The 23,096-nt window shown below is 36.5% G+C and overlaps 2 protein-coding genes across 2 annotated transcripts in view; one reads left to right on the forward strand and one right to left on the reverse strand.

Moving 5' to 3' along the window:
- Nucleotides 1-11,510, reverse strand: part of LOC110022120 (nuclear pore complex protein NUP62) — a 49,712-nt gene extending 38,202 nt beyond the window's left edge. The window contains exons 1-3 of the mRNA XM_020720921.1: nt 9,942-11,510; nt 5,507-5,594; nt 5,333-5,411 (exon numbers count right to left, since the gene is read on the reverse strand). Coding sequence (XP_020576580.1) covers nt 5,333-5,411; nt 5,507-5,594; nt 9,942-11,433 — 1,659 coding nt within the window. The 5' untranslated portion in view covers nt 11,434-11,510. The remainder of the gene's footprint in view (nt 1-5,332; nt 5,412-5,506; nt 5,595-9,941) is intronic.
- A 3,989-nt stretch (nt 11,511-15,499) lies between these two features.
- The window catches only part of LOC110022099 (anthranilate synthase alpha subunit 1, chloroplastic-like), a 42,888-nt gene continuing 35,291 nt past the window's right edge, over nt 15,500-23,096 (forward strand). Inside the window, exons 1-4 of the mRNA XM_020720895.1 lie at nt 15,500-15,782; nt 15,844-16,046; nt 16,130-16,319; nt 19,103-19,254. Of these exons, the coding sequence (XP_020576554.1) occupies nt 15,617-15,782; nt 15,844-16,046; nt 16,130-16,319; nt 19,103-19,254 (711 nt within the window). The 5' untranslated portion in view covers nt 15,500-15,616. The remainder of the gene's footprint in view (nt 15,783-15,843; nt 16,047-16,129; nt 16,320-19,102; nt 19,255-23,096) is intronic.

Here is a 23,096-nt window from a genome sequence, read left to right on the forward strand (position 1 = left end):
ATCAACCGTTTCTGTGAACATCGTTTCTGTGAACATATTGAGGATGCTGAACTTTATGATTTAGGCTATTCAAGTCCTCCTTACACTTGGCAGCGGGTTTTCTTATGCAAAGATTGCATAGATTTCTGGGAAACTCAGCGTTTTTGGGTTACTACAACATTATTCATGTCAAAAATCTTAATCATGCTGCATCGGATCATAATCTCATTTTTCTTAGCTTGGCTTTTCATTCCAAACCTTCTCGTTATCATTTTAAATTTCTCAATGTTTGGGTTTCTCATCCTACTTTTATTGATTTGCAACTCTTGGTTCATTTTGTGGCAACTTCATAAGAATGTTGTTTCTCATTTAAAGAGATGGAAACATTGATATTTTTGGCAATGTTCACTCTAAGGTTTTGAAGGCCCAATAGGAGGTTGACTCTTTAGAAGCTCAGTTGATTGACACTCCTGATCTTGTAGCCAAGTTAGTTGATGCTCATCACCCTCTTTTGGAGAAAATCTCCATTGAGGATTACCTTGGACAGAAAGCTTGTGTCAATCATTTCAAGAACGGTGACAGAAACACCAAGTACTTTCATGTTACTATCAAACATTGTCGTAACATAAATATCATTATTAAGATTGTCACTGATGAGAGCTTTGTTCTCACCGATACTGACCAGATTGATTCCAATGCAGCTGATTATTTCTCTTCTCTCTATGCTGATACTCTACTTGCCATTGATATTCTTTCAGACTAATTTGAGAATCAGAGAGACATGGTTTCCTCCCTCTCTCTGTCCGACCCGCCTACTGAGTTGGAGATTTTTACTGTTCTTAAAGATATTAACTCTCATAAAGCTCATGGCCCAGATGGTTTTACTTTCGTTTTTCATATTTCCTGCTGGAACTTTATTAAGAACGAGGTGGTACTTGCTATTCAAAGTTTTTTTTCAGGGTGATGATCCTGGAAAGTATTTCTCTGCCGCTCTGATTGTTCTCATCCCTAAATCAAATGAAAAATCTCATTGGAAGAACTTTCGGCCCATCTTTCTAACTTATGTTATATCTAAAATTATTAGTAAACTGATTGTGGCCCGTCTCCAACCTCACCTATATTCCCTTCTCCCCTCATCAGTCGGCCTTCATTAAAGGTCGTGATATTTCTGATAATATTCTCTTGGCACAAGAAATTTTGCAGGATCTTGATAAAAAATGCAGGGGTGGTAATCTGATTATCAAATTAGATATCAATAAAGCCTTTAATACCATAAATTGGGATTTCATTATCAACGTTCTGAAAACTAGGGGTTTCAATACCAGTTTTTACACTTTGGTTAAAAGATTGTTGACTAACAACTTTTACTCTGTGTTAGTTAATGGAAACTCTTATGGCTTTTTCATTGCATGTCGTGGTATTAAATAGGGAGACCTCCTTTCCCTTATTATTTTCATTTTAGCTTTTGACTATTTATCCAGGATGCTTAATCATTTTCAGTTTTCACATCCTCACGCACGGTTCTCTGACAAAGCTAAAATGATGGTCTCACACCTTGCTTATGCAGATGACGTCATTCTTTTTGCTAATGCATCCAAACTCGCTATAAAACAAGTGATGGGACTTTTACAGGATTTTCAGAATTGCTCTGGACTTCGCTTTAATTGTGACAAACGTCAGATGTTTTTTGGCAAATAGGTTAAGAAACATCTTATTCAATGGGGAGTTACATATATTGATTTTCATCATGTCTCTCTCCCTCTTAAATATCTTAGGGTCAATTTGATAAGGAGAAGAAGGAAACAAATTCATATGGATGATGTTATAGATAAAATCAAACGTAAAATTAATGATTGGAGAAATGTTTTTTTTTTTTTTTTTACGGGGGGAGGGAACTTTTTGTTTTGCTTTCTAGTGTTCTTCAGAGTATTCCACTATATGCTTTGCAAGTGTTCAATCCCAAAAAAAGTGCTATTAATGAGATGGAGAGGTTTTTTAATAAATTCATATGGGTGGGGAATGGTGCAAAGAAAATTTGGGGCACTTGGCATAAAGTTTGTAAGCCTAAAAAGTTGGAGGGTTTGGTTTTAAGGTATTAAAATATACTGTGCAAGCAAACCTTTGCAAACTTTGGTTTAAATTCAGATTGGGCTCATCTCTTTGGGCTTCCTTTTTGCATCAAAAATATTATGCTCAAACTCATCCTTCCTTGGATTCATTGGTTTTGTGGAAGGTTGGTGTTTCTCGTATTTGGAAAGTTGTGGTTAATGCTAGAATCACTGCTAATGATTTCATATTTTGGGACATAGGGGATGGTAATACTTCTTTCTGGAATGATAATTGAGGGTTGTCACATAACTCTGATTATTCACACTCTTTTTATACTAATTCCTTATTGGCCTCTGATTTCTTTACTTATGTGGATGGGATTTCTACAAATTGTGTTTTATTGTGGGGGAACAAAATGCAAAGCATATTCCTTACTATTTACTATTCCTATTACACTTACACGAAAGGACTCCCCATGTGGAAAAGAAACAATTCTCAATCGGTTTGCAAACTTATTTATAGCAATTTACATTCACGTTGTGATTGGTTATGGGGAAAATTGATTTGGAATAAACTTTTATCTCCCTCTATATCCTTTTTTTCCTTTGGCGCTACCTCACTTCTTTAATACCTATTGATGAAATTCTTAAATTAAAAGGCTTAAAAATGGCCTCGAGATGTCATATTTGCAAAATGGAGGAAGACATGAGGCACATTTTCTTTGAATGTGCTTTCTCTTTAAGAGTATGGGACATGTTTGGTGCACATTTCGGTTTTTCTTGGATGCATAGAGGTCCTTTAAGCAAATATTTATGGCAATGGAAAGATTTTGATATCAGTAAGGAGGGGTTTCCCCTTCCTTTACTAGTCATTTGGTTCATTTGGGCCTCCAGAAACAATTTTAAATACCACACTTCTCCCCCCACTGCTTCTATGATTGTTGCTTATGTGATTGTCTATTACAAGAAAGTCTTAAGGGCTGGTTCTACTGAGGTTCAGGTTTTAAAGCCCCCTCCCCCCGGCTCATTAGGTGGGCTCTCCCCTCACCGAGTTATGTTAAATTAAATGTGGATGGCTGTTGGCATCCTGATTATGCTACGATTCGGGGAATATTTAGAGATTTTGAGGGTAGGTGTCTCTATTTTTTCACCTCCCCTGTTGTTGCTGATAATCCATTGGAAACGGAATGCTGGGAGGTTTTTTTGGCATTAATGGTGGCTAATGTTTTCAATTTCATAAATTAGACGTGGAAATGGATTATAAAATGCTCTATGATATTCTTTTGGGTACCTCTCCTCCCCTCTGAGATATATTACGCACATTTAAACGAATTTTAATTTTTATGACTGAAAAGCATCTTGAGGTAAACTGAAAATTCATTCTTAGAGAGGGCAACTCCCCTGCCGAACCTCCCCTGCCGATTGGCTTGCCAAGCATGCAGGGGAGGTATGTCAAGTTGGGATTCACCCCTGCTCCTCTTAGAAGTCTCCTCATTGGGGATAGCTTAAATCTGCCTTATGTCCGTTTTTAATCATTACTGCTTCTTGGCTCTAAGTATTTTCGGTTTGATGGCTGGGGTCTACATTTCTCCTCTTGCAGGTTTTATATTTTGCTTGGTAGGTTTTCATTTTGCTGCAGGTCGAGTTTAGTTTTCTGCTTTCCTGTTCCTGACTCCTGTTTACTGTTTTGATCTCACGGTTTTGGCTGGTTTTTCTCTGCCCGTGAAGATGATTTTGGAGAACTCTGCTAATCTGAAGACATCTTTGTACATTATTTCTATTTTACTTTTCAAGTTACTTCTCAAGCTATACAAGATCACAGGCTTACTTCTCAAGCTATACAAGATCACAGGCTTTCTTTCTTTTTGGCCTTTTGGTTTTTTTTTTTTTTTTTTATACCTGTATTTTGGAGATTCTGTTGGTGTGAGTTGTACTGTGGGGAGAGGAACCACTAGAGGTGTGTCAATTTTTTTTTTTGGGTTTCATAGAAGGAGATCCTCTCCCCCTCCCTTTTCCTGTACCTTACTTTGAAATTAATGCGTAGGGAGCCACCGTTACCTAAAGTTCAATTTATATATATATATATATAGCACTTTGATGTTATATCTATATATATAACCTATGCATGAAAAGGTGTATTTGACTTTTAAAAAGTGGTAATAGTACTATTTTAATGTGATATTAATGATTTGAGTGCTATTTTTGTAAATATATAAGTTTAGGTGTGAGATATGTAAATACATAAAGATTGTGTGATATGTATGCAAATGCCCCCAAATATTAATTTCATTTTGGAATTTTTTTTATTTATATGCAAAGAGATTTAGTTATGCTCGATCCAAATGCGAGAAGAAAAATATGACTTGAAAATACACACTTAAAATACAAATCAAATGCTATTTGCCACACAATACATTTATTATAATAAATTAACAAAATGAGGTATATCTCGGACCAAATAGCATCTCATCTGTACTTATAGAGAATCTAAAAGTAATGATATTAATCAATATAAGAAAATGCCTTTGGATGTGAGAAATGGGTCACTTGCTTATCAAAATGGAATTAAAAACATTTGAGATAAAGTTAATATATAAAACATAATAAGAGGATGATAGATATTACTGGAAAATCAAATATTCAAATGTTGATGCATTGTGGTAAAAAATCCTTCGAATCATGTCCAAAAGTGGGCCACATTGAAGCATTTAACATAAGAAAACCTATGGATCATTCATTTTGTCAAGAATGTAAAAAAGAGATTGTAATGAAGAAAAAAATAAGGCAAATAGGAATCAAAGGAATTGAAGCTAAGAGAATAAGAGATAGAATTATATAACACATAGCTAGGTTGTTCTATCAACCAGGCAACCCATTCAATGCGAAGAAGATGAAGAGTTTTATACATATAATAAAAGTTATTTCCAAATATGAATTGGGTTACATACAATTGTCCTATAATGAGTTGAGTGTTCTATTTGAAAGACACGTTCGGCAACTGAGAAGAAAATGGACTATCACAAAAAGTTTTAGATATAGAAATAAATATATAATTGAGATCTCAAGATTTTAAAGAGAGCTCAAAACTGCATCCATCAAACAAGTAAACACAATATATATCAGAATGAATTGATGTGGGAATCAGAAATGGTTTCACAAAACAGGGAACAATGTAAATTTCAATGATGATATATCCATTGGTTGCAATGTGCCAAAGATCTCCGTCATTTTATGTTCCATAAATTTTGTCTTTACTATGGTGCAAGTTACAGCGAACTCAAAAGTATAAGCTGGAGAATAAGTACCTCTTCAACAGTCTTTCCAGCAAGTTCAGAGGGTAACTTTGGTGCCTGAGATGTAGCCAAACTACTAGAAGTGTAACTTCTGCAGTCCAATTACCACACAGGTAGCAGAAAGTATTTTTTATGTCTTTTTAAATTTAAAAAAAAAATCTGCTATTGCAAAAAATGCTCACACACACTGAACCAACTGCTACAGTGGCTGGAGACAATGCCCGTGTTGTGGTAGAACTGGAACCAGATATGTTTGCAGCTGCTGAAGTAGAACCTGTTGAAAATCATAGAATGATAATCACTGTAGCAAGGTCCTAATATGTAGGCCTGATGTTCTCAATATGTATATAAGTATACAGTTGTTAATTCTCATCTCTTGCAATCAATAAAATTAAAACGCCTGGCATTATGAACCAAAGAAGTCCATTAAACTAACACATAAAGATAATAGAAAACTGTACAGAGCATATGAACAATGCAGTCACTTATTGTTATGAACATGTATGTTTTTTTTTTCAGTGTATGCAAGAAGACTCGTGCCTCATTGCGTTCCACCTCTAGTAGCCATATGTAAGAGAATGGCTTTGAGTTTTTCCACACCACCTTCGCCTTCTCACTGCCAGCCACATATCACATTTGTCTCTCCCAAGCCTTCCCTTCTTCGTCTTCTTCAACTGGCTTCAGCTAGAAATGCAAGTTATTCGACGATGGTGAAAAACTCCCTCTCATTTCTCCACCATCTTCTCCACTTCCTTGTCTTTTTGGAGTCTATCCTCTTCATCACTATAATTCTAGTTCCAAATGAAATTGAGTTGTGGTTGTTTCCCCACATCACAGCCACCGCAAATCCTTCGTCATAACAATTGAGTGCTATAACGGACATTTTATTTCTCCTCACAAACAGCATAAGTATTCCCCCTCCTCCAATTGCTATCATAGTTTTCTTCTCTCTCCAGTTTTCAATTTCAACTGCTAATAGTTATTTAAGCTATAGTCAGTTTTCTCAATCTAAAGATCTTAATGTAATGGCTGTGTCTTTCTCCTTCACTGTGGCAATTTCAACGTCAAGTTTTCTCCCTGACACCTCTTTGATATTTGAGCAATTGTTCCCTTCACAATGTTTTTGTGAGGAACGCTAAATAATTAGATATTTAAATGAGTGTTTACTTATTGTATGACGTAATTATTTTTTTTATAAAAATAGGTTATTTTAGTTTGGTAAGTTGAGTGCTAATCACAACTATGTTAGTAGTTAATACGCTCAAATGTGGATCGAACGGTGGGGAGAAGTAACTCCTCTAATTGGCCTCCGCAGCTTGGCATAAAATATGTGATTTATGTTATCATATATTTAACTGCACAATATAGCAACAATATATATACATGCATGATGTGTGTGATGGATTTAAATGTCAATTGAATGTTTTTGTTGACATAATTGGTTAGTCGAGTTAACTAGTAGAAGAGTGATTTAGGTTATCATTTATTTAAATTATCATGCATTTAACTACGCATTATAGCATCAATATATATACATACAGGATGTGCACGATGGTTTTAACTATCAATAGAACACTTTTATTGATATAATTGGTCGGTCGAGTTAACTAGTCAGAAGAGTGATGAATCCTCAACAGAGTCATTAGACTCCATTAGATCTATGAAAAAATATTTTCTATCTACGTTATATGCATATATGTAGTCGATGTTATAATAAATAATTGATGAGAATATGGTTGATGATGTTACTCATGCATATTTTAGGAAGTAAATATATTGATTATTATAATAATTGGAATAATTATCAAAATTTTCATACTATAAATCATCACAGAGTAATTAGCATTTTATATCATTAATGCCATCTAATATTATCATAGTCTAATTTTGCGATGAAATTTGCCTTGTCAATACAACATTATAAATTCTCTTTTATTCTTCACATTGCATGTATTGACTAATCATTTACAATTTAATTAATAGAAATTATCAAATGAATTTGAATGACAAACTCATTTGTAGGCAACTATTCTTCTAACAAATCCAACCATGTCAATTGATATACCATAGCTACAGAAGCAGATCTTTCAATAATATCCATTTTCATCGACCATAATTTATATATGAGTTGTAAATCTATGTTTAAATTTTTAATAAGTTCAGAGTTATTGCAGAGGTAATTGATTCATTTACTCCCTATTGGTTGATGCTTTGATTTTCCTAATAAAATTTTGTTAAAAATTTTCATTTTTGTAAAGGCAAATACTTAGGGTTGTAGTTCCCAAAAAGGACCAAATTTACAGGCTACCATGAACTCATCAAGCCGACATAAATTGTCAAGCATAAAATGAACTCATCAATTCCATCATGTAACTCGCTTAGCTCAATATGAAATCACCTTCATTGGAAACCCACCAAGTTCAACAGAAATTAGTCAGAGCCAATTTTTCAAAAGAGCACTTCATGGGCAAAACAAAGCGTAGCGCATGATGCTTGCTTCGCTCTGTTGAGGCATGTTGAAGTTAATTTGCAGTTTTTTACAATTTAAGTTTTTATAAAATTTTTATTTTTTAATTATTACAACAAACTATTAAAAATTGTTCAAACCTTTAATTTACAAGTTTACCCTCAATATTTGTCTTCAAGTTATGTATTACATCACATCTTTTTCTATTTTATATCAACTTTAAGTCATACTTTATATAATTGCTGATAAACGTATTTATACAGTGATAGTTTTATACAACCTATTAGCGCCTTAGTTAATAAAAGTCTCAGTTTGTTTTGCCCTCACTTTGTTTTGCCCTTTGTACTTTGAAGAAAACATAAACTCTTGTGTGCCGCATTGTGCTTTGTGATTTGATAACAATGACCAAAGCATGTCAAGACTAAGATTGTCCATGCCATGTTGAACATGCCATAAGCCTTTTGAGGTCATCCCGTGCTAGAAAGCTGCTCGTCAAACTTTGATAAAAGCACATCGATGACTTCGCCCAAGTTGTGATTTCAGCCAACTAAAGATATATATCTCCATGTATTTCAGGCTACCATGAACTCATCAAGCCGACATAAATTGTCAGGCATAAAATGAACTCATCAATTCCATCATGTAACTCGCTTAGCTCAGCATGAAATCACCTTCATTGGAGACCTGCCAAGTTCAACGGAAATTAGTTAACGCCAATTTTTTAAAAGAGCGCTTCACGGGCAAAACAAAGCGTAGCGCGTGATGCTTGCTTCGCTTTGTTGAGGCGCTTTGTTGAGGCGTGTTGAAGTTAATTTGTAGTTTTTTACAATTTAAGTTTTTATAATTTTTTTTATTTTTTAATTATTACAACAAACTATTATAAATTGTTCAAACCATTAATTTGCATGTTTACCCTCAATATTTGTCTTCAAGTTATGTATTACATCACATTTTTTTTTTATATCAACTTTTAAGTCATACTTTATATAATTGCTAATAAACGTATTTATACAGTGATAGTATTATACAACCTATTAGCGCCTTAGTTAATAAAAGTCTCACTTTGTTTTGCCCTTTGTACTTTGAAGAAAACATAAACTCTTGTGTGCCGCATTGTGCTTTGTGATTTGATAACAATGACCAAAGCATGTCAAGACTAAGATTGTCCATGCAATGTTGAAAATGTCATAAGCCTTTTGAGGTCATCCCGCGCTAGAAAGCTGCTTGTCAAACTTTGATAAAAGCACATCAAAGACTTCGCCCACGTTGTGATTTCAGCCAACTAATGATCTATATCTCCATGTATTTCAGGCTACACACCTCAAAAAGTTAATAACAAGGAGTTTGGAAAGATATTTCACATTTTATGCATCTTTTTTCTACTGCAACAAACCTAGTCTAAGCTTATAAGCAGGAAGGTGAAGGGAAAGTTCTGATGTATAGAATCATTTGCCCTCAAATCTTGTATAGTTGAAGATCTGGTGAAATCTTAAGTTTTCTCTCTCCAAAGTCCTTATGATTTTCTTGTTCTCCCTTAAATTTATATCTATTTGCTTATGAATCTTGTCAGTAAGATTTTAGCATCGCACACTGACAAATTTGGATTGAAAAATAATGTTTATTTATAACTATACATTTAATTTAGATGTGTTTATATATGAATCATTTTCTCTCGGATACAAAACTAAATTTTCTATGCATTAGCTCTTGCAGCGGGCCCCTGAGTTGGGATTACATCTCCTCATCATATCATATAGTGTCGAATATAGATATGACAATTAATTTTAAACAGGCATAAAAGGACAATCACGAGGAAAAAAAAAACTAACTTTCAAATATGAAATTAAAATCCCAGCATGCCGAATGCTAAGGCAAAGCTTAGAAATATAGGAAAAGTAAATAAATACATAAATGTAGAAAAAAAGAAGAAGAGTGGTAAATTAAAAAAATGGCAACGGAAAGTTTCCTGCAAGTAGATGATGCTTCAAATAATTAGCATATGCGCTTCAGAACAAATAGCATACAACAAGCTAGTCTAAAATTTTAAGTACAAAAAGTCATATGCTCCGTTGCAATTAACATGGACCGCAAAAGTAACCAACTTTGCAGAACTTCAAGAAAAAGGAAAGTTTGGTTTCTAAACCAGAAACTCACCAAAAGAAAGAGTTGTTGAAGGTTGCAAGGCCAATGTTGTTGATGCTGATGAAGTAGCTGAAACTGCAGATGTTGATGGCAAGCTCAAGCTTGGCAGATAGCTTGTGGATGCAGTAATGCCAGCCGAACTTATAGTTGCTGCTGCTGCTGTAGAAGCTGACTGCATTGCAGAAGAGGCAATAGCTCCAAACAGAGGAACTGATTGAGCTGATGCAACAGAAGCAAAGGCTTGGGTAGAAAACAAAGTAGATGAAGCAGGAGTGGCCGAAGCAGTTGCAGATGAAATAACACTGGAAGTAGCTCCTGCTGCTGCTGAAGATGCAAATGTTGCTGGAGAAGAAGAACCAAAGGGCAATGAGAAAGACTTTGAGGTCCCAGCGCTGGAGAAGAGAGGTATTGGTGAGGCAGCTGATTTGGCTGTGGAAGCAATGCTACCGAATCCAAAGGAGGAAGGGGAAGCAGAATTTCCAAATGCAATAGAAGGTTGCAAGGTCACGGCAGGGGAAGAGGCTGTATCAATAGCAGGTGATGGCAAGACAGTTTGGAGAGATGGGGCAGAACCAGATAAGCTAGACGAGGACAGGGCGCTTCCAAATGATAATGAAGACGTTGAGGATGACGGTAACAGCTTCGAGGAAAGAGCTCCTGTGGTTGTGCTTGACAAAGTGGCAGAGGAAGAGGAAGATTGAATGAAGGAAGGGAATAATGGAGTTGTAGCTGCCGATGATAAGGCCGCCCTTCCAAACGAAGGAGTGGTTGTTCCTGAGGTTGAGGCTAGCGGAGAAGATGCCGTGGAATTAGTTGCACCAAACAAAGGCAACTCTGGCAACGACTGCGAAGTAGCTAAGGAAGAAGAAACAGAGGACAGCATCCCGAAAGAAGGCGAAGGAGTGGAAGCCGAGGCTGACCCTAATCCTAAGAGGGGCGGCGATAAGCTGCCTCCGATGTTAGGCTTTGTGACGGAAGAAGCTGCAGGAGTTGCTGCAGGCATGGAGGATGAGATGTTTGAGAGGAAGTCTGATACATGGCTGGGAAAGGAAGGCTGGGTAGTCAACAAGGAATTCTTGAAGGTTGATATAGGGGAGGAAGATGAGGAAGTTACAGTGGCCGAGGGGGTAGTGGAGATGGAACTGAAGGAGTGAGAGAAGGGTTTAGGTGCCGATGATGCGGCGAACAGACTGCTAGGGGCCACCGTAGATGAGCTAGGGTTTGATAAGTTGCTAAAGAGGGACGAAGCGTTGGGAGGTAATGCAGTGGAGAAAGAAGAAGAACCGAACGGGTTGGACTGCCAAGCAGAGGAGACGGCGGAGCCGAAGGGGAAGGATGGGGTCTGGTTGGTGGACGCAGCGGTAGCGGAGGAAGATGAATAGACAGAAGAGGCGGCAGAAGACGAGGATAACGGGAAAGAGGAAGATGCTAAAGAGCTAGAGGAAAGAGAGAAGGACGATCCCGAAAACTGGGAAGACGATTGGGAAGAGGTGGAGGACGCCATTCCTCTTACAACTGTTTCGTTTCCTACAGCGGCAGCGAGAGGGTTTCCGGAGGCTTTTCTCGCAATCGCTCTAAATAGATTTCTATCACGAGTTTATGTATATTAAAACAAAAATAGCATTATTATAGTTTTTTTTAAATAATAACATACATCTTTATATATATATATATATATATTATAATTAAATAAAAATATGAGAACAAGATGGGGAAAATAGGTTATGTAGCCCACCCCCCTTTCTGATTTATATTAACCTAGTAAGTAAATAAATTTGATTTAGCTCAGTTGAATTATAAAGTTTTCAAGTCAGTTCAAACTTGAGCGAATTTTCACATGCATGTTAATACTTTGTTTGCTTAAATTTTTATTATGGTCATATTTGATTTATAGTTAGCATATTTTTATATTAATTGAACGAGTTAAAATATAAAATAAATTTATTTTTATATAATATTAAAATTTTAATTTTTCATGTAAAGCTAGTAAACGAGTTAAAAATCAAATGATTTCAATGTGGTCGGTCCCCATAACTATTTCTAAAGTTCAAAGCTTCCATCGCCTTACAAACTTTTACCGAAGATACATAAAAATTTAGTATAATTATGGGACTTGTTGCTGATGCACTCAAACAAAGAAACCTTTGCTCGGTGCCCCGAACAACAATGGAGTTTTAATATTATCAAAAAAAGCTTGTGTAAAGACTTGTACTTAGCATTCCAGATTTTAGCAAGGTGTTTCAAGTGGAGGTGGATGAGTCGGCCAGTGGGATGGGTATTGAGTTCTTTAGTGAAAAGTTAAGCATTCATCTCATAAATGGTCATCATATGAACAAAAATTATGTCATTATACAATTATTGAAACATTGAGAGCTGATGTGTGCTAGAAATCTGTGGCGGTAGAGTAACGAATTATCGTATTAGCGACGTACGAGAATTCAACACACATATAGATGAAAAATATGCAAGTAGTGACAACTCCATAAGTTTTTACGCAAAAAACCCTGAAAGACAAAAACTACGTGTTCTAGCTCAGTTGTGAAAATTCATTATTGATTGATGATTAATTATATTTTTCAGATTATAGCGTTGATTGTCGGCGTCTGGTTAGTGGTGATTGACGAAGGCTTGTGAAGGTCGACTGAGGTCGGTGGGAGGCGATAGTCGACGGAGGTCGGCGGTGATTGACGACGGTTGACGTTAGTCGAAGGATGTTCGTAGAGATAGACGACAATTGACGGTGGTAGGCAGTGGTCGACATAGATTGGTGGAAGTAGACGAAGGTCGGTGACGATTGTCAGAGGTCGATGATGATCGACGAAGGTAGGCGGTGGTCTACGGAGGTTGGTGGCGGTCAATGGTGATTACCTGTGTTCGACGACAATTGATGGTGGTCAACGACGGTCGGCAGTGGTGCTAGACTTCAGCTCCTTCTTAAAGCTTCAAGTTCTCTTTCAAGGCTCAAGTCCCCATCGCGTGAGGGGTGGAGCTCTATTTATAGTGTTATGAGTGCAATTAATGCAATAATATATATCATTTTAATCAAACAATCTAAATAGCTTTCATTAATAGAAGATTTTTTAATGATATTTGGATATCGTATTGATGTTGGAATTTAGTGATTTTGTGCTCATTGTATTCGCCTTGTCGAGATGCTCAATTCAACTATAAATTTGTTGAAAGTCTACATTTGTTTGACCTTCTAAACGTGAATGGAAATCTTTCAATAATGTTTAATCACTTGATTTGACTCGGATTAGACTAACTTTGATGTCATTATATCCGTCTCATCAAACCTGTTAATTTGACAATAAGTTTGCTTAAATCAGAGCTTTCTAAGACTTGTTATCAATATTTAAACATTTTTTGCCCAAAATATTGCCTTGAGATTCATGTCTTGCATTGAGATTTGTGTCGGATGATAAAAATTTATTGACGACATATCAGGAGCACCATCTTCTATATAAAGAATTTGCTCTGTTCAATGATCACCGATCATTACAATTCTTACAAAAACATAAAATGTTGAGTAGAATGCATGTACGATGGGTTTTATTTATACAAAAATTAAGTTTTGTATTGACCCATAAATTGAGAGTCACCAATCTAATGGTTGATGCTTTAATCAGATGAGCCTTACAACAAAGATATTTATCCAAAGACACCAATTATGTATCCCAAACACCTCTTTGAAAATGCAACCCATGGGAGAGCATCACGATAATGGTCGAGCGGCACATGTGTCTAGAGATAAGACATTGTCCTTGCTACAAGCTCGTTTCTTTTGGCCTAAACTACAACAAGTTGTCACGAGATTTGTCAAATGTTGCCATACTTGTCAAACTCTTAAAGAGAGCTCACAAAATACAAGTTTATACACCCATTTACCTATTCCATATTCTATTTAGGAAGAATTATGTCTTGATTTTATATTAGCTCCACCTAAAACAAAGCATTCAATTATGGTGATAATGGATTATTTCTAAAAAATGTTACAATTCATTGCATGCAAAGAGCCTTTTGATGTGGTTAATGTGACTCAGAACTTCTTTAGAAATATTGTAAAGCTGCATGACATTTCTAGAAATTTGACATCCGACTGCAGTGTCAAGTTTGTAAGTCATTGTTTGGCGGGAACTTTATATGCTATTTCAAATAGATTTTAAGCTAAGATCGACATATTACCCTCAAATTGATGGTCAATCAGGTGACCAACCGCAAATCAACTAAAATGATTAGAGGAGAAGAACCTAAAAGGCAGGAAGAAGTGTTAAGCCAAACTAATTTGCCGACAATTCTATGGTCAATCGCTCAACTAGTCGGGTTGCATACACTAAAGGTTCAAAGTACACCGCTGACTTGGCTGTTCTATCTAAAATTACCAACAAAATCGCAAATCATGTGGCCACAGATCTCAATGTTATGCTCCAAGATGTGAGACAAAAAGTCAACACTAGTGCTCTCAATTATAAATAACAAGCGGATCAGCATCGCAGGCATAAAAGTTCAAGGTGGGAGATCTTGTGATGATTTACTTGCGCAAAGAACGATTCCCAACATGAACCTCCAGCAATTTGAAGCCTAGAAAATTCGGTACATTTCTTATTTTAAAGAAAATCAATGACAATGCCTAGATTGCACAACTGCCACCAAAACTTAATATCTCTTATATTTTCAATTTTTCTGACACTCTTACGCTTATTATCCACTAGATGACAGCTCAATCAAAAATTCTGAACTCGAGTCGGTTTCTCCTTGAGACAGATGACAACTGATGCAGCAGTCCAACACTTCCTTCCAGCACTCCTTATTTACGGTATTTTATTACTTAGCTATAATATGTATTAGCTGTTCATTTTCCTTTAGCTACTTAATTTCCTTTTTACTAATAGTTTATGATAATGACTCTGCTGCTCTTTTGGTAGTTGTAGAAAGGTGCAGGTTCTAACCGAATACAACAGCTTGTTGGCATTGCTTGAATTTGATCATTTCCTTTTGAAAATTCATCTTATTTTTGCATGTTTCTTTGCTTCCTGCACGGGTTACTGTGCACACACACACTCTCCCCTATCATATGCTCTATTTATTAGTAGGACGGATTTGTATTCAATAATAATAAAACGTGCGCGATAATTGATAAATCCTCATTGTAATAATCAGGCCTGGTAAATATTTTGAGCTAAAATTTTGCCGTTTTCCGCATTTTTTTATGTCAGTGGGTCCAACCACATGTATTTATGCAACCGCCAACCTGACGTCGCCGGTCATAATATTCTTCCGCAAACTTGCCTTCCCGCGGCGCGCAACCGGAGGTTTTGACGCGGCGGTGGATGCGGAGGACCAGCCTGAGCGCTTACAATAAATGCTATATTCTGATCCAAGTAAATGCAGGCCTAACCACTCCGTCGGAGAAGCATGCTGGATAGGGAGAAAAACTAAAACGAAGAAAGGTGGACAGTTAAAGGGCATTTACTCCAGAGAAAATATCGTTCCATCTCCCCAGCCACCTAAAGCTATTCAATGCACGGGCCCCCCTTGATACGTAAAAGCAAGCTTCTCCTCGGCTCCCAGGCTTCTCCCCCTGCTTGCCTCCCTGCCCTCAATGGCTTACATAAACTCCTCCCACATCACAATCCCATCCATCCTCATCTTCTTTATCCGGCCAATTTGTCCCTTCGTCCATCGCGATGGAAACTCCAGCTTTGTCTTCGCGCTTACCTTCATTCAGCCTCGGCCATCGCGCTGCAGCCCTCACCACGTTGGCCTGGACCACCCGCCATCCGTTGCCGAGCTTGTCCCACCGCTCTAATTTGAAATGCTTAGCTGCCACTCTCTCTTCTTCCGCCGTCTCAAGTAAGTTGCTCTGCTCATTCACAACCATGCTAGAGATCGTCTAACTCAATTTGTTATTTAGTCCGGACAGTGGAAAAGGAGGAGCAAGCGAGGTTGGCATACGCCGTCGAGATGGGGAGCAACCTGGTCCCACTCTACCGCTGCATTTTCTGCGATCACCTAACCCCAATATTGGCTTACCGCTGCCTCGTTCAAGAAGACGACATCGAGTCCCCTAGCTTCCTTTTCGAGTCCGTTGAGCAGGGTTTGACCGGAACCTCTGTCGTCGGTGCCATCCACTCCTCCTCCTCCCTCTCCTCTTGCCTAAATATATAGGGGGATTAATATTGAGTTTCTTCTGGTTTCAGGGCCGGTATAGTGTTATTGGAGCTCACCCGGCTATGGAGATTGTTGCCAAGGAAAACGTAGTTTCAATTGTGGACCGCGTGCTCGGTCTGAGGACTGAAGAATTCGTGGATGACCCAATGGTTATCCCGCAAAGGATTTTGGAGGGCTGGAGCCCACAGTTCATGGACGAGCTCCCTGATGTCTTTTGCGGTACTTCCTCGCGCCTTGGCCCGTCGTCATTTTAATACTATTTAAACAATGCATGCATGTGGCTATCATGGAAGAAATGCGATCACACTTGTTTACACGGACTGCGCTTATCCTGTCCGTTGAGGAATCCAGACGTAATAATTTCCCTGATTTGTACAGCAAATTCGCCTGTCTGATAGGATTACATCGTGTCCCTACATTCGTCCCTACATATCACACACACATGACGAACAATTAAATTTTGATAGATAGGCGACGCAAGTACAGATGATCTCTCGGCTTAGCACTTAGCCGTATTACTTGTGTCGACAACGATCTAATCATCTTGGGCAACCATTACATCGTGCTAAACACTCCTTAGTCGATGCCACAATAATTAAACCTATCGACATGCCTCGAATAGGAAGATCATCTGTCCCATCAAATTCATGACATGAAACATAGTAGTTAGCTGAGCTGAATCCTTGTAATTGTGAGTGGTGGACTTGAGCTTGTAGGAGGTCGGGAGACATGTATGCTGTTGTGCTAGGAGCAAGATTTATGATTCCTTGAATTAGAGGAGGGCTCTTAAAGGTAAGAAGAACTTGTAAGATCCAAAGGAGTGAGAAACTGTTTGACAGTCAAAAGGGCTTCAAATTCTTATAACACATTTTATATAATATAATATCAAATCTTCCACAAATCTTATTTGGATGCTCATTTATAGACGGAGATCGAGTTAATTTTTGGAATAGGCTAAAAATGGAGGGATAGGGCTTGTTTTAGGTAAAATATTTTCTCAAACTAAAAAGCTTTGAAGTATGCTGAAGAAGGTATGGTGGCAAGGAATTAAGGTTTGTGTGAGAATGTTATGGAGAAACGTAAGTTATGGGTTGATCAAGGTGTACAAAACAACAACAACAAAGCCTTAATGCCACTACGTCGGGTCGGCTACATGAATCATTATTCTCCATTGTGTCCTATTTAATGTCATATTTTCATTTAGTTCTAATAAATTAAGATAATTTTTTATACAATAAGCCCAAGTCTTCCTAGGTCTACCTCTGCCTTTCTTAACATTAGTTTAATCTAAAACATCTACTCTCTTAATCAGATCATCAGATGGTCGATGCTTAATGTAACCAAACCATCTAAGACAACTTTCCCTAATTTTGTCCGTCACAGGAGCTACACCAAGCCTATCACAGATATAATAATTTCGCATTTTGTCTTTGAGTGTAAAGTCACTCATTCACTTAATCATTCAACAAAGTAGATATGACTTTAGGCCTTTGATGTGGAAAATATATATAAACCCTGGACTAAAAATCAATTGAAAATTTTGTATTGAGATATTGATATATGTTTTGGAAAGCTTCTCAAATTTTTATGGAGATTTGATATTTTTTCAGATTTTATTTGGAGACTAGGACATACAAAGGAACTTAAACTTACAATAAGTTTTCGATGAATGTTTTAGTCTTCGTGGAGGGATTTAGGGCGTTCGAAAAAAAAAAGAAACTTATATTAATGATAGGAAATTGTGTTTAGGTCAATTCTAGTGAATTTTACAATTTTTCAAAGGGGATATAGAGATTAACCAAAGTTGCAAGGCTAGATATGTTTTGGCATAGGCTTGGTTGATAGCTTCAAGCTAGGTTTAGGTAGTGATTTTGTGGGAGATTCAGAGAGGAAATGTGGGTTTAGATTGGGAGGGAGATTCCGAGAGGAAAAATTATGAGAAGTAAATGGGTGAAAGAGCAAGAGTTTTATGAAAAAGAAGTTTTATAGAAAAAATCTGCAAGAAATAAATAAATCACTGAACTAATAGGTTCATGAAAGATCATAAAATCTTTCAACCTTTTTGGTTCAACCATCAAGCCTCCAAGGTTTAGTAGAGCATCTAAATTTTTTTCTCAAATAACCATCTTTTTCGTTGAGCAAACCAACAAATAAAAAGCTCCATACAAAAATCTTAAAGACCAATTTAAAAGTATTTGAAAAAGTGGGGACCCCTTCTTTTGGAAGGAGGGCTGAACTTAATGACTTAAAACTTTTAAAAATATGAAATAAATACTTAATTAATTATTAATATCATAAATAATTCATGATTTTTCATAAATTTTCTCATAATAAAAAATAAAGAATTCTCATAAAACTTAAAATTTTAATTCATTTTATATAAATCCATGACATGAAATTATGAATAAAGTTTCGTAGAAAATTACAATCTAACTTTCTAATTAAAATTCTTTATCATTTCCTCATCATGCTTCTTATTGTTAGTCCATTTACCTCTTGTGACTTTGTTGCATCAAATTGTGCCCAATATTTATTAGGAATATATGACTCCAATTTGTTCCTCTCCATTGCTAGCCCTGTCTAAGATGCTAGGATGGCTGACTCCGCTAGAAATTGAACCATTCTGTCCCTCCCGACAACTTAGATATTAAATCAGAGGAGAGATATTTTGTTGTATCTCTATTCTATGAAGGATTCACTTGTGGAGGATTAGTTGTGGGGTGATTGGTGGTGATCCGGCTTAACTTGATTCGGCCTCTTCTTACCTGATTCAGCTCATTATTCTCTTAGTTTCGATGCTTTGATATTGGTGTAGGTTCATCTCGAGTCTCATATTATTCTCGATGTTACATTTAGTTTTGATGTGATTTTTAGAAGCCCAATAAGCTTTATGAATTTTATAGAATATGGTTATTTGTTAATTGTTTGGAAATCTTGAGTCTTTTTTCATTATTTTAAGTCATTAATTTGATCAAAGAAAGTGACTTTCAATTGTTTTGCAGGTGGATTGATGGGTTATTTCTCATATGACACCATGCGATATGTTGAGAAAAAAAGGCTCACATTTTCCACTGCTCCAAAAGATGATAGGAACCTCCCTGACATCAACCTAGGTCTTTATAATGATGTGATAGTGTTTGATCATGTAGAGAAGGTATCCCCATTTCCTTCCTTCTAGCTATAGTTCTAATATTTTTAATTTACTATGTATGGTGTTAATCAATAACGGGCACTTCCTACCTGATTTATTCTTCTTTTTTTTAATCTTTCTTTTTTATATTTTTCCCATTCTTAACCTTTCCAGTTAGTAACTCGTCAAAACTGTGAAATCGTTCAGAGAAATATTGAAATGATCATCATCAGCTTCTTTTTCTTTCTGGCTTCAGATTAGATGTGTCGAAACTTACATTTATTATTATGCATGCCCTGAGTTACTATTTCTTGTTGGCAGTTTCATGTTTATCCTTTTTTCTAGTCAAAGTGTTGCATATTTTTATGCAACTAGCTCGTCTGTGAAAGTTTTCTAGAAAGATGCCTTGTTTATTTTTAGCATGTCTCTTAGGAGTGGTTTTGATCAGTTAGCAAAGGATAATTATATACTTATAATTTGCTTGGTGAATAAGATAACCCTAAGCTATTGCCACCTTTATTCCTTGGAGCTTGAACTATGTTATCATGCGTACAATCAGTTGAATTCAAAAGGACATTTGTCGTCCTGGTGGCTTTGCTTATTCAAGGACTTGAAGAAACGCTTGCATTCTATTTAATTGGTGTGGTTAAATTCTGTCATGCAATCTCATCTCATAAATTTTACATTTACTAAATCCAATTTGTAAATTTACTACCGAGTTTGATATTGAGCAATGAAATTCTAAAATACATGAATAAGTTTGGAAGCACAAGGTTCAAATGTCTTCAAAATTGAATCATTATTTAGAATCGAGAAAAAAATATGAGAGTGCTTGCTTCTCCATTTCCAAAATGGACATTAATATCGTTTCTATTAGAAACATTTAAGAAGTACCAAAACCTAAATTTGTCGCTATGTGTTGAGAAATTAGGGCGAAGAAAAATAAAATTAACACAAAACCAGAAAAACACAAAGATTTAACGAGGTTCGATAAAGATGTCAGAGTGGTGACTTTCCTTCAATCTCAGAAAAGAAGTGCAAAATATGAGATACTCTCTAGGGTTACAAACAAGCATATATATATATATAGCCCTGGAGTAAACCCTGAAGTACAATATGTAAAAACAAAATTACCCTTGTACAGTACCGCGAGGCATTGCCCCCTCACCCCCAACCCACAAAACAAAACTCCCTCAATTTGGATAGATTCTTCCGCTTCGTTCCAGCATCTGTCCCTTATATGGTATATGAGCCATACCTAACAAATATACATCTTTGCGAATATCCAACCTCTTAGGAGAAATACATCATGGAGTTTCTTATACACTGAAATGAGTTGGGACACCATGCTTCTTTAGCAACTGCAAACATTCAACAAGTCCAAGAGAACTTGTTGATAGTAACTGGCTTGGTCAACATATCAGCTGCATTTTCATCAACATGAAGCTTCTGCAACAGTATCTCACAAAAAGCAATCAATTCTCTGATCTTGTGATACCTGACATCAATATGCTTGGTTCTCAAATGGTACACCTGATTCATAGCCAGATAAATGACACTCTGACTATCACAATGCAACTGAAATCCACCTTGCTCAACACTCGGTTCCTTTCCTAGCCCAGCAAGCCATAAGGCTTCTTTTGTAGCTTCAGCTACTGCCATGTATTGCTGATGAAAAGTACACAAGAGACCAAGTCTTCATAATCCACAATCTGCTAGGAGGCCTTATATTGGTGCGTCTCTGTCTGTCTCTAGCTAGATTATAATTTTGCAGATCAATAATTATAATTTTGCAGATCATCTGGAATGAAATTACCAGGTGTTGGATTTGAACCTTCAACTCTCTCAATTGTTCTGGTTGCTATTTTAAATCCATCTGCACTGTATCTGAACTGGAATTGTTCCCTTGTACTTTGTTTTGATTCTGCTGTAGCATGAACTATTTATCAAAGACTGCATCTCTACTGATCACCATTTTCTTTGCAATAGGATCCCAAAATTTATATCCTTTCATAGCTTTGTTGTAGCCCATAAAGATGCACTTCTTGGATTTTGCATCAAGTTTTGATCTTTCATCTTCAGGTACATGCACATAAGTATGACAACAAAAGATTTGTAAATGATCGAAGTTAACTGGATTATCTGTCCATATATTTTCTGCGATCTTGCCACCCAATGAAGCTCGAGGTGATCTATTGATGAAATAACATGTCATATTCACAACATCTGCCCAGAAACTCTTAGGAAGCCCTACATTTAGTTGCAAGCATCTTACCCTTTCAGTTAAGGACCTGTTCGTTCTTTCAGCAACACTATTATATTGTGGTGCCTTGCGCACTGAAAAATGCCTCTGAATCCCATGCTCCTCACAAAAATTTATAAAACTGTGAATCTGTGTACTCTGCGCCATTATCAAATATAAAGTAATGCTTGATTTTTTTGCTAATTTGGTTCTCCACCTGAGCTTTTCATAGCTTGAATTTAAAGAATAATTCAGATTTCTGCTTCAAAAAATACACTCAAACTTTCATGGAGAAATCATCAATAAATATAACAAAGTACATAAATCATTCCATTGAGGATTCCCTGGCAGGGCCCCACACACCAGAATGCACATAATCAAGAATCCCTTCAATTTTGTGCTTTTTAATCATGAAACTGACTCTAGTCTATTTTTCAAGAACACAAAACTTACAAAGATCGAGCTTGCAACTTATAACACCATGCAACAGGGTTCTTCTATGCAATTCCGCCATCCCACGTTTACTAAGATGACCCAGATGCATATGTCATAGCTTTATATTGTAATCATCTGACTCCACAGAATGAATTCCACATACAACTGTACTTCCCAACAGCTTGTAGATATTACCTACAATTAACTTTCTTTTTATCACAATCAGTGCACCATTAACAATTCTGATGGTTTCTCTATCCTCATTTGCCTTAGAAATGAAATCATTTCAATGTGAAGTGCCAATGGAAATCAAATTCTTCTTCAAATCTAAAATATGTCTGACATCACATAATGTTTAACATTGTCATCATACGTCTGAATTCTGACTTCGCCAACACCAACAATATTACAACATCTATCATTACCTAAATAGATTGAGTCATAACTAATTAACCTGTATGAGGTAATCTACTCCCTGTTAGTTGTTATGTGACAATAATACTCTGAATCAAGAATCCATGCATTCATGACCTGAGTTGATGAAACTGAAAGCATATCATCATCACTGCAATCTGAATTGTCACTCTACACACACCACCTCTACACCACATTTATAGACTTGGATGATACATCACATTTCTCCCTAGTCTACTTCTTGAGCTTTGGACAATCTCTCTTCATATGACTCGACTCTTTGTACTTGTAGCAATGAATTGTCTTTTTACCTTTGGACTTTGGTCTTGATTTTCGCCTTCCAGAACCCTTATTCTCTTTCTTCCTTCCACGATCCTGATTACCCTTAACATATAAACTGTCTCAATGAGATCTTTCCCCTGCATTCTGCTTTCGCTGGTTGTGAGCCAACAATGCTGCAGTAATCTCATTAACTTTGATATTTTCTTTCCCACATGTCAGAGTAGTCACCAGATGTTCATAGAAAGAAGCAGTGAACACAACATAATCATTGCTATGTCTTCATCCTCAATACTCACATCAAGTCGTGATAAATTCATGATTATTTATGATTATTTGATTGAAGCCATTGAAGCCATTCACGTGCTATGTCAGATCAGAATCTTTTTGCATCTTCAACTCATACAATTTTTGCTTCAAATACAATTTATTCGTCAGAGATTTCGACATAAAATAAGTTTCTAATTTCTTCCATACCTACCATAGAGATTTTAGA

The sequence above is a fragment of the Phalaenopsis equestris genome, unplaced genomic scaffold (genome assembly GCF_001263595.1).
Source record: "Phalaenopsis equestris unplaced genomic scaffold, ASM126359v1 Scaffold000167, whole genome shotgun sequence".
NCBI lineage: Eukaryota > Viridiplantae > Streptophyta > Magnoliopsida > Asparagales > Orchidaceae > Phalaenopsis > Phalaenopsis equestris.